Genomic DNA, 12633 nt, shown 5'->3' with positions numbered 1-12633 from the left:
AGCAGAGTCTAATATTCCTCCTGTGGATTTGTTGACACTCCTCAAAGCAACTTAAATCGAAAGGCCGTGATTTATGCAAGACTGTCAGGTCAGATTGACTCAGCCTCCGCTCTCGTGTCATTAGAAAGTACAGCACTTCAGTGAGTCATGCCCGCCACTGTGGTTCAGCTTTGACAGAGAAGAGAGAGGGATAACGCAGCACAAGTGACACTTCCAACTGTCTGCAGAACATCACATGGCCTTAACAGTGCACTGGGTCTTCTAGGGAAGAAAGAGACTCCATCAGGATAGCCTATAGGGAGCTGTTTCAAATTGGATATCAACCACGGCAAGGCGGGTGGTGTGGAGTCCTAGATGTGTCTGCTGACTGCCGTGAGAATAACATGAAAATGAAGCCATATATGTGGTAGATTTCATAACAGCTGTGCCATAAATAATATCTAGTTGCAAATAAGAGCTGACAGAGCCATTGGAATCTAGACTGTAAGTTATTTCCCGACTGTGGATGCCAAAAATCATCGGAAATTGAAACATTTCAGTGAACCTCTTGCTGGTAATAACATTATCAAGAGCATCTGCCATGTCAGTTTTTTTATTCCACAAAATTAAACCGTTATTAAAAGGAGAAATTATCTTGCAATGTTAATATAATATAAGTCATTTTGCCCAGCCTCAACACGAAGGCCTTTTGCTATTGGAAATTGATGTAATGCCAAAAGGCAAGGGAGACCAACAGCTAACAGACAAATGCATGCATTGGCACAAATGAAATGAAAACCTTGTTTGCCATGGTTTATCAAAGGGACAAAAAGGCAGAAGGTCTGGTTAACCATAATTGGAATGCTGCTAAAATAAGTAGTGTTGCTACCGTAGCTGCTTATGCAGGTCCGTGCCTCAGAGCACGAGCACTTTGTCACAGCCAGTAGCTTTCAAATTATGATAGATGTGGCACAGACACTGTTGTTAAATTAAAGCATGAAATTTAACATTACTCGTAATGAGCAGCTCATGCAGTTAATTAACTTGAAAAGGTCACATTTGGTAATTTGTCAATAACAGAGGGGGCAGAAATATTACATTAATCTGGTTTAAAACAGGCAGTATCTAGTGTCAAGGAAAATCTGATCATGCTAAAAAGCTGGCAATAATCTGTAATAGTCTTATTATTAGCAAATCCAATGAAAAGACCAACATTGTGTGTTTGTCCGTCTCGAGATGCTTTCTGACCATTGTGCCCCACACCCACGGCTTACGAATGAAAACATGAACTTGTATGCATAGTTTTTACTTAAAAAAAACTATTGAATAATTTCCTGCAGCAGCTGGGCACGATAATGTACACATCCAGGTATAAATAGAGCATTTGCTATGACAGTTTTTTACTCAGGGATTTGGATGTGCTGGTGAATACGGCAGCACGACTCAAAATAAACGTGACAACAATAGATATATGTAGCACAGAGGAAGAAGCTATATCAGGCTTTGACTACACACAATACTTGCTTCTTGAATCACTAATATAAAATCTATAATTCTTTCTAAAGCTCATTTTATGTTATTATGAATAACAATTTAACCTATGGAAGTAAGAGGAACCAACCAAACTTTCACAATTGTGAAAAAATAATGGTCAAAATTGAAGCACTATAAGCCAAATATCCAATTTTTTTCCCCTATAGATCAAACTCCAAAAATGCATCCTCCTACAATTCCCATAATGCAACCTGTAGCATTTTTTATTTGATCTCGTCAACCTGATACACCTCACAGTTTGTAATGCATGCTTTTCATCAAAAATGTTTGGATTCTGAGCCAAAAGACCCTACCGAGTGTTCCCTCACATCCATTGCGTCTTTTAAGTTTCCAGTTTGTGTCATTTGAAAAACTAATGTGTAGCATTTATTCATAAAACCTGATATATTTGCATGCATTTATTAAGTTAGAGAAAAAAGATGGGGTCCACCTAATGTTTTGTTGAATCACTACCTCCCTCATCTAATTTTGATTCAACAAAGCCTTTGGCTGTCAAGATGCTGGTTCCTTCCTGTAAGCAACTGAACTGTTGGAGAGTCTGCCCAGTCCACAGCAGGGGGTGGCCATCTGAAGTTGCAGGAGTTTTTCCATTGGCCCTAGTAGACCAGTGGGGCTGGCAGTGGGTGCATGTGTGCCTGGTGGGGTCATAAAATCATCATGTCTCACCAGAGTTTGTTATCATGCCAATTTCATGGCCGGAGAAATGGGCAGAGCATCCGTGGGTCGGTTGTCCTGAAACAGGCTGGCTCAACTTGTCATATCTTGTTTATCCCAGGTTGTCACAGCACACCTTCATTTATTTATTTATTTTTATCTTTATTCTTCTAACTATTTTGTCCTACTTTGTTAGTGCTGTAGTAACTCAAGCTAAATGTCCAATTGCTTGCACAGTAATTGTTCTTCAGTCAGGGAACATCACCTTTAAAAACACCAAACCTGGCCAAAAAAAACCATTAGGCTCAATTTCCTCTGCATGGAGGAAAACATGGACCAACAGTGGAGCCTGACTGTGTTATATGTGCCTATGTCAGCTTGGCCAAGTGAACTGGTACCTTTGACAGTGTGGACAGGTGTGGAGGTTTTCACATTTAGGCTAAAAGCCTAAATGTGCACTAAACTGCACAGTAGGGAGTTTCTTGTGAGTTTTTACGCAGGCACAAACAAAATATCCAATGAGAGCTAAGACATATCCTACTGTCACCATGTGTGGTGTTGCTATGGGTATCCAGCTGTCAGTGTGCAAAAGACACTTATGACAATGTCTACCTGAAAAACAGAACTGCTCTGTCTCTTAATTTGGAGAACTGTAGCCTTGAAAATACCAACTTTATTCTGTGCAAGAAAAAGTGCTAGCTACATCAGATATATCATGAGAATATTATTTGATGCAAATGAGAGAAAAGATAGTTTTAGAATTTACAGACAGGAGTTTCTTTCTGTTTGCTAGTTATCTATTCTGATCAACTTTTTTTGATGAACTCAGAAGCTAAAGAATGGGAGCTCTAGACCTGCAACAGTTAATCGATGAATCTATTACTAATCGATTACTTAATTAATCGCCAACTATATTGATAGTCGATTAATCGGTACAAATAGTTTTTATGGAGAAAAAAAGTCAGTATTCTCTGATTTCATATTCTTGAATGTGAATATTTTCTGGTTTCTTTGCTTTTCTATGACAGTAAACTAAATATCTTTGGCGTGTGGACAAAACAAAACATCATCTTGAGGTTTTGGAAAACATGATCGACCCTTTTCACCATTTTATGACATCTTATGGACCAAATAACAAATCGATTAATCGAGAAAATAATCAACAGATTATTTGATTATGAAAATAATCGTTAGTTGCAGCCCTATGGAGCTCATCTACTCTGTAACTATACAGTATTTGTGCTGATAGGAGGATTGGCTTAGCCCCACCCTGTAAATACGTTATGGGCATATTCAGAATTTACGCATTTTTTCTGTCAAAGTCTGTATCCCGTGTCTGTTTGGGTTTAGTCCAAAAATGCAAATTGGTTTAGTCAAGAAAAGGCTGGGGTTTTGATTAAACATAATTAAATAGGTTGTGTCTCTGTACTTAACCATACAAAATTCTTCCTGGCAACCGGATCAGGGCTGTGAGTGCCTAAACATAACCGAAAAAGTCTAACAAGGCTTTTGTCAAGTTTATAATAGTTAATATTGTTCTGCAAGATTGTATAAATTGACAGGAAACAAATGTGCTGTCCAATAAGATGAACGTTGTACTGATATGTTCAGGATCAACTTGCAACATACACAAAATAACAACAACTTAATTAGATTAGTTTGATTTTTTGCATGTAATTGAATGCAATTTTGATAAAATACACTGCACAGACGTTCAGTACGTCACACTTAACTCTGCACCCTGTATCAAATTTGCCATCTGCATTTCCTGAAGAGTTTGTGGTTACATTAGCATCAATGTGATGAAACTTATCTTCTCACCTGTTACACTGCACTGAAATGTGACTTTTAGTGTGATTGGCCAATTTTTGTATTTTGAGGAGTTGCTAATGTTACATTGTAAAATGGAGCAAATTATTGAAATGGGTCACTCCCGTCAATTCACTTTTTTTGATTTTTACCAGCCCGAGGAACCACATCTTTACTTCTCACCCCGATACAGGGAGACGTCTGCTATGTTGTTCAAATGTTGTACACGCAGAGATAGAAAATAAGACTGCTTCCTATAACTTTATCTGACATTTGAAAGGGAGTAATTTTCAAATGCAACATTTACATCCTATTACAAAGTCATACTTAGGGATAAACATAGTAGTCATTATGGTTTTATTTCACCACTCTTAGGCCAGAAGGGATGATGCATATGTGAATTGGTGAAACCGGTATAAACCCTTGTTCTCCTACAGTTTTCTGCAGCTCAGCAGCAGAAAAAAAAAATCCCTCATATTTTACATCTACCCATTGTTAGAATTGCTGAATGTATGGATATTCACTGGTGATGTAATGAACCAGCGTGCTAGATTTTATGTTGGTCTTATTTCAGGGACTGGGTATTAGCCATATGTCTAAATTGGGGGAATACTGTTGACAAATCAAAACAATATGCTGTAATTGCATCAAAGTATCGAGAAATGTTGTCACATAAATATTTCCACATATCATTTGACAGAATATGCCTAATGCCAGACATTTACTGGCTTTTAATTACGCGTCCACATCATGGCTTCACATATTCTGTGTCAGTTTGGTGCTTAGGTTGTGAACGTCCTTAGAAATGAATGCTACGCATCCACAAGACGCAACGTGCACATGAACATAGAGGAAGATAGTCGCCATTATCACACACCAGCGATCAGCGGTGGTGCGATCACGTTTTTTTTGTGTCATCTCAGAAGTGACCGTAGACTAACCTCCGCCTCTTGCCGTGGTCTGAATTTTGTGGTGTGCCGTCTAGTGGAATACTCCAGTAACATGTATGCTACACGCCAATATGTGAACAAAACTTTTAATGTTTATTTTTCTTTTTACATCCTTTCACTGCTTTTATTAATTAATGTGTAAAATAAATCAACACTGTCCCTATTGTGTTAAAGAGAAATTTAAAGTGAGCTGAATAGTCTCGTGAACAGATGTTTACTGTGACTCTCAAAGTCTCAAAGCCTATGATTGTTGGTTCAGTTCTTCTTTTCACTTTTAATGTGGGAACTCTAATTATCACCTGAAGTTATGTTGTAGATTCCCTAACACTTATTATCTGTGAAATCCTTTCTTCTTCTTTTTTTTTTTTTTTTACACCTTTTGAGAAGGAAAAGTGTAAAATATTATTTTGAGCCAGCTTGCCTCCACACCTACGTATCATTCTTTACATTCTGTTATATATTATTGTTGTTGATCACTTCATGGGAAAGTTCCCTTTTGGCTTGTCAAAGAATAGAGCCTGCTGATTATTCTCCTTTAGGTCCATCACAGTGAAATTCATCTGAAAAGTTTGTTGCATCTTTACAGTCATGTAGCTTCTACTCGGAAAATCTATCATCTATCTATCTCTCTAGCTATACCTATCAACATAACAACTAAAAAATACTTAGATGACAAAAATGTTAAAAACCCACACAGAGCAGCTGCCGCGCCTTAGTTCCTATCATATCTTCCACATGCCTCAGCCTTCACCTATTTTGAGAAGGGAATAGCAGCAATAATAATGTAATATCTTGAGAGATGGCAGGGATAATGCAGCTTTCAATGATCTCATTGCCCTTAGTGATGGCTCTAAAAACTAAATTGACTTCAAGTATGGCTTATTTTTCCCCCACGATCTTTTTTGCATATAAAATGGGGGCATTGTTTGAGGGAGAGAAGTTGTTTCTATCTGTGTGGTTGTTTCTTTTTTCCTGGGTAATTCATGTGGGAAAGAAGCTCTGCTGTGCATTCACCTACCCTCTTTTTGTTGTTTCATAGAAGACAAAAATGAAATGTCTATATATATATATATATATATATATCAGCCGCGTGCATTGATTCTTAGCTTTGCATTAAGAATTTCAAGGCCAAAATATGAGGAGCTGTCAGGGAAGTAAACTTCAATCAGACTCATAGTAAAAATACTGTACGGCATTTTATTCAGACTTGAATTTGTGGTTTGCCATGTGGAAAATGAAGGTAAACTGAGAAATTGCCTACTTTGAGTATGTCTTCTTTTAAACTGGCTCTAGAAGGTATGAACTGACACTGGACAATTTTTCAGCTCGTGAAAAAGGACCTGCACTGACCCAATCTTGCAGTGATCGCGATGGAATTTTAAATAGTCCCCTTAATCTTAGTTACACTATTGGAAATTGATTGCACTGGTGGCCTGATGAGCTGACTATTCGAATTAAAGGTCTCATCACTGCTGTACTTTTATACTTTCACCATAGGAGAAAGATCCAGATGCCGCAGAACTTTTTCCCATAAAGACATGAATAAAAGTACCTCGCACTCACCTTCCTCTACCGCAGTGGATGCTCTTATATCTATGCACTCCTGAAAACAATATCCTCTGGTCTAAAAACACATATTGTAAGCACACACAAATGCGCTTATAATTTTTCTGTAGTTGTAAACTCAAACTGGTGAGACAGCAGTGAAATCAGGAAAGAAACCAGCCACAAACGAGCAAACAAAATACTGTAGTTGTTGTCGCATTACTTGCTCTGTCAGACTCGAGCAGAAAGAAAACTCCTCTCATCAGCACTTATCCAAGTTTAGTCGAGGGAATGTCCTTTTCCAGGTGCCAATTTTATTCTCATCTGCTCTGCATTTAAAGGAAGGTACATTGTGTTCAATGCAGGTTTGACTGCGAGGGCTTTAATCCACAGTAGGTCTTTGTTTTCCGTTCGCTGGCTCTGAATGTCCTTTTGTCAGACCAAGCATGAGACACAGAATTGGTAGAGTTGTATTATGGACAGCTGTAACCCGTAACCAGGGTGCAGTCGTAGCTGTAACTGGCACTTAAACAAGCTGTCGACTTCATGCTTAAAGCTGGATGTGCCGATTAAAGGACGGAAAGACGCTAGACAACCCTGCTGCTTTACAAAAGCCTCGGATGATCCCGGTTTTAGAAAAATAACACAAACACACACATCAGGTGGCCCCATCTAACAAGATGTGTGACTCTGTCCTAACGGTCAGTAATGTGAATCCGATTCTAAAATATATTTTCACAACTCCTCTGGATTGTCAGAAAAGCTTCTAGTTACCTCAGGGCTACTGAATGTTCACGGCGAATAAATACCAGTGGCATGCTGTGACTTTAACACACACCCCGGGCCTGCCCCAACAAATCACCATCTCAATGTGTGATTCAGCTGTTTACTACACCAACGACACTAAAACATACCATTTTGTAATTTTGTGCCTCCCCCCTTATATTATTTACATATCATTTATATAATGATAATATTTACCATTAACAAACAATGACACACACAAGTGAATGCTGTTATGTCCTGCCTCAAACTTACTGCAGATCTTGCACAGAGAACCCAACACTTTGATGAGGAACAGTTTAATATGATACCTTTTTTATTTGATTTTATTTATTTTTTTAGTTTGACAAAAAGATTTAATACCATGACGCCACAGCCGGCTCCTGGTTTGGTCAGCTTAGCATGTGTAACCGAAACGGTGAGAAACAGCTGAAGCTCACTGGATAAAAATGTTTTGGGCTAGTCATCGTGCTAAACTAAGTCATTCAGCTGATCACATCATATGTTTCTTGTAGACGGGAGAGTAGAACCAGTCCCTAAAAGTGATCTGTCTGGAATTTACCTAGTGATTTGTTTGGTTGTCATCAACTAACAGTTGCCAATTTCATAGTAATGACAGTCAACTGTGCTAGTTTTTTGCCGGAGACAAAAGAGCCAGAATGATTTACAAATGATCAATTCCTGAATTTACTTTTATTTCCATTCAATTAGCCAGATGGCATTTGTACATTTTGCTGCTGCTAGTCACATTTCCTTATTTTTTTCTGTAAATGTGACTCTTGTTAGCGTTTTATCGTAAACACCTCGTGCATTGAATGAAAGAGGTGCTAAAGCAATTAATTTCTCTATTATTTTTATCTCCCACAATTACTCAGCTCTACAGGTGTTTTGCAAAATTTTGTTTCTATGGTGCATTTAAGCTCCATCTTTCTAACAATAACATGAAAGCATTTTTAGAGCAGAATATTACCAGTCAGAAATGACCTTTTTCTGACCTACAGTGTTTTTAACCTAAATACAATATTTATCTTGCTTCACATGTTACAAACATGCAGTTAATATATAGGGTATGCTTTCCCTTTTGTATTTGAAGATGGCAAAATACTGTCAATCATGGACAACATGAAGATCACAGAATGAATATAAAAAAGTTTGTAGAGTTCAATCTGTTATGCATTGTTGACTTGAAACACAACTACTACATGTGTGACCAAAGGTTGCACCAAGCTATCAAGAAAAAAACTGTTGATTTTCTATAAAGTTGTTATTAAAGTGCTACTTAATGGTGAACTACATCACTGTATATATCTAAGTCACCTTTGACCTCTGACATGTCAGCCGAGTGTACCCAGTATTACCTATAAACCAATTAGCTTGTGTTGACGTTGCTGCAGTTTGCTGTCACCCTCGTGAACTCCCCCCACGTCGTCACATAACAGTCTCGTGGGCTTAATTGCTGTCGCTCTCTCTCTTTCTCTCGACTCATTCTCAGTGGAGAATAGCCCTAGTGAACGCTAGTTGGGTGAACTGTGATTAACAACAAATTGTTGGAGGCAAGTTCTGGTTTATACCAAGTGGGTCTTATTTTCATATTGTTTGTGATCATCCTCATCCGCGATAACTCTAATTACCGACTAATCTGAGATCAGGGAACGCGAAGAAGTTGCGAAAAATTAATTATCAAGGTGAGACTGTATAAACAGTTAATGACAATATAGCAAACTTATAACAATGGGATGAGGTTTATGGTTGTGCATTCGCTATTTTTAATTTGCTTAAATTCCAAAGAATTTGATACCATTTTCTTCTCCAGAAATCAGCAGATGTATGGGTGAAACTAGGCCTTCAGTCCGATACAGTGATGCAAGAAACACTGCCTGAGGGGCTAAGTGGTTGCATCTAAGATAATTATCCCCCAGCTATGTACTTTCTGGCTCAAGAACACCTGCCAAAGATTGACGCAGTGGTACCAACTTATTATGGCTAGTGTCAGAGCTGCTTTGTCAGATGGTGACGGGTCAAACGTGGGGGACAGAAAAAGACGTAGTCTGGAGTTCAGGCACCGAACGGGAGAATCACACTAGTAATTTTTGACCTGCTGCTCAACATAGTCTGATTATTGTCAAAGGTTAAATCAGTGACACAGCATCATTTTGTTCCTTTATTTTTTTCTCCTCCGCTCTCTGTCATTTTTGCGGCCTGTACAGTTGGTGATTCATATTCATACATCAACACTCTGATTCACTCCCAATCTTTTTGTGCACTTTTATTCATTTTTGTCCTTCCGTCATCTCCTCTTCTCTGACTTTGTCTTTGTTCTTGTGGCTGTTTCTTAGCCTTATTGTCACATTGCTGTCAGTCTCTTCTCCGCCAAATCTGTGTCACTGCCTGTCCATCTCAGCAGCTATTTCCTCTTGTCACACTGTGCTCATTTGCTAAGGATAGCTGGGCAGTTTGTGTGAATGTACGTGTTTGACCTTTTCTGCTGTGTCCCATGTATTTACTGCAGGCGGCAGAATCTTAAGGGGTCTGTCTCAGATAGAAAGCTAATCTACCTGCACCTCCATCCACATGTTGGACTCTGCGTTTATAATCTTTCCCTAACTTTTTTTTTTTTCCCCCCACCAGCAACACATTTTCTGTGTTGTCTTGCCTCCTATTGTTTTCTCATAAGCTGCCACATGGAGGTTAGCATCCAAGGTCAGATCACATTGCCCCTGCACACAAATAGCCGTGTGTGTGTGCGCAGTGCTAGAGTGTCAGCAAAAGTGGGCAGGGATGGATGGCTTTGCCTTGAGGGTAAGAGGGTGATAGAGAGGGGGAGAGGGGGAGAGAGGTACAGACATACAGGGGTACTCCCTTATGGGACCCAGTTGATTGCTTTTTCACTGAGTTACCCCATTTCCTCCCCCCAATTCCCCTGCTCAGTACGGTATACCTCTGTCTTTCAGCTTCCATCTGTTTCTGGGCTCAGATGAGGATGTTTGTTGTTTACAAAGTTGATCAATGAAGTTACTTGCATAACGGACAATGAAGCAAGTGTCCAAAGGGAAGTTTCCAGTTTATTTATTTTATTAAGTCATTTATTTAGTATACAAGGCTACAAGGCTAATATCACGTTGTGTTGTCGTTGCATTGTGCTTTTAATTTTTTTTTTTTTCAAAAATTGTTTTACATGCTAAACATTTAGACAAAATCAATTCAATTTATATTTCCAACACCATACAGCAGTTGCAAACTCTTTCAGGTCCTTCAGGTGTGGGTGTCCTGCTATCTTGTCAATGATGCTGACTGAGGCTTCATCCACACTACTATATTTACTGTCACCACTGGTAGAAGAGTCGTGACTGATAAGAACCAATCAGGAAGTGAGTGGAGGTTACCGCGTCATTGTTTCCAAACGTCTCGGTTTTTGCCCGTCCGTACGGCACAGAAGCAACAGAATTTTCAAACGTCTCTTTTAGGCGCTCCTTAGCAATTTGGACGCCAGGCGTACACGTAAAACTAAAACGTAGAAGTGAAGATGTAGCTTGAGTGTGTCTCGTTCAGCTGTGAAAAAAGATTTAACCGACTCTTTGCTCGTCTCGTATCCTGAAGAGAGAAACTAGACTCTAAGTCTACAGCCATGCTAGCTGCTCTGTCAGGCTGTACTTGGGCCAACCGAGTTGGTTTGTTGCTGGTGATAGATGAAAGGTCATGGGGTCACCAACGTATATACAATTCATCCTGAAGGGAGAGCATGACTGCCTTCACCAAAATCTCAAGGCAATCCATCTAATAGTTACTGAAATATTTTTATCTTGACTGAAGTGGTGGACCATCTGACTCAGTGGCTGTTTTTCACATGAGGAAAAACTCAGGTTTAAATGATTAAATGAACTGCTTCAGTTTCAGGGTCCTGGTATTTTTGCATGTCTTACTGAGCCGTTGTTAATGTGGTCAATAATACCTGAGGTTTGTCTAGTATAAGTCAAACTGTCTACCATGAAAAAGGCCCATAGGCGTAGTCATGGTGAGGCGCATTAAATTCTACTCTGAGCTGCACTGCTTACTCCAGTTCCTTTATTTTTTTCCTCTCCATGCCCTTGTATCCGGCAGATGGGGGAAGGAGCATCCCCATCGACACATACAGAAGGATAAATGCCTAAATGAGACTCTTTGAGATGAGAAGCATTTAATACAATCCGCGAAATCAAAAAGTACACGAGCAAACGAACTCGACAGCCAGTCACTTAGTTTTCTCCCACTATCCCCCTTTTCTCCCATTTTCTTCATCGTTTTCTTTCATCTTGCTTTCCTCTGATACAGCTTTTGCTCCCTTCCCCACCACTAACCTCCCCCCAAATTCCCAACTCACATCGACTCACACTACAGCCATTGCTTTTTGCTCCACCCTGCACTTTCTCTTTTTGTGGTTGTCTGGGCATCCTCTGCTCTTTTCTTGCAGGCAGTGTAATGGTTCAAATGTCAGGGAAAAAGCCGGGCTGCCTTTCCACCTGTCGGTTTCACCACAAAGGTCTTCGATCAGTTTGTTACTGGAGCTAGTGATCGTGCCTCTACTCCAGCACCAGTCCCAGCAAGTACATTAGCGATGGTCTCTGCTAATTGCTAAGTCCTCTTTGCCTCGGTGGAGAGCTCCTCTCAATCCTCCATCCATATCTACCAGATGACTGGGTGGCAAGCCATCTGGTAGATCATCTTCAATATTCTGTCGCGATGGGTAGCTACTGAGTCTCACTGTTCAGCAATTCAGCTTCATAAAACAATGTTTTGGTTCTAGATTTTTACCGTATTCACTCCTTGTACTCTGATTGACTGCAATGTAAGTTCTGCCTTTTCAGGACCATTTTTATCAATGTTGGCACGTCTTCTTTTCCCCCTCTGCAGATACACGTATACCCTGTGCCCATTCAATCAAGTCACACAGGAGAACACCGCAGGAACAGAGGTCTCGTTAGGGTAAGTACCTCAATCACCTCCTCTTTTATTATTTCTCCTCAGATAAAATCTCCAACAATGACAAGTCAGTGCCAGTCAGGGACATTGAAAATACACCAGGGCTGGATGTTATCAATATAACGTTTGAGGGACATTTATCCCTAAAAGCTGTACAATGTGTACTGTGACATTTGGTCTGTTGCGGAGCACAGTCATGTTTTTATACAAAGCAGTGTTATGGACTCCATAATACATTGTGTTGTGGTGTTGTCCTTGGTCTTTCATCATCTTATGAAGCCAGAAAAGTTTCTTTATTTCTTATTTATACCATAGATAAATTTACACAACAACATTCTTCATTTCATGAATGAACATGAAACAAGTCCACGACTGCACTCTTACCAAAACCCTTTAATCATTG

At 39.5% G+C, this 12633-nt stretch overlaps 1 protein-coding gene across 2 annotated transcripts in view; it reads left to right on the top strand.

Moving 5' to 3' along the window:
• Positions 1-12633, top strand: part of LOC118317235 (glucosidase 2 subunit beta) — a 108668-nt gene that overhangs the window by 79192 nt on the left and 16843 nt on the right. For both annotated transcript variants that reach the window (XM_035645775.2, XM_035645770.2), the window contains one exon: positions 12162-12233. In XM_035645775.2, the coding sequence (XP_035501668.1) occupies positions 12162-12233 (72 nt within the window). The remainder of the gene's footprint in view (positions 1-12161; positions 12234-12633) is intronic.

This window comes from Scophthalmus maximus, chromosome 12 (assembly GCF_022379125.1).
Source record: "Scophthalmus maximus strain ysfricsl-2021 chromosome 12, ASM2237912v1, whole genome shotgun sequence".
NCBI lineage: Eukaryota > Metazoa > Chordata > Actinopteri > Pleuronectiformes > Scophthalmidae > Scophthalmus > Scophthalmus maximus.
The sequence above is the reverse complement of the archived record's forward strand: the minus strand, read 5'-3'. Positions and strand labels throughout refer to the sequence as shown.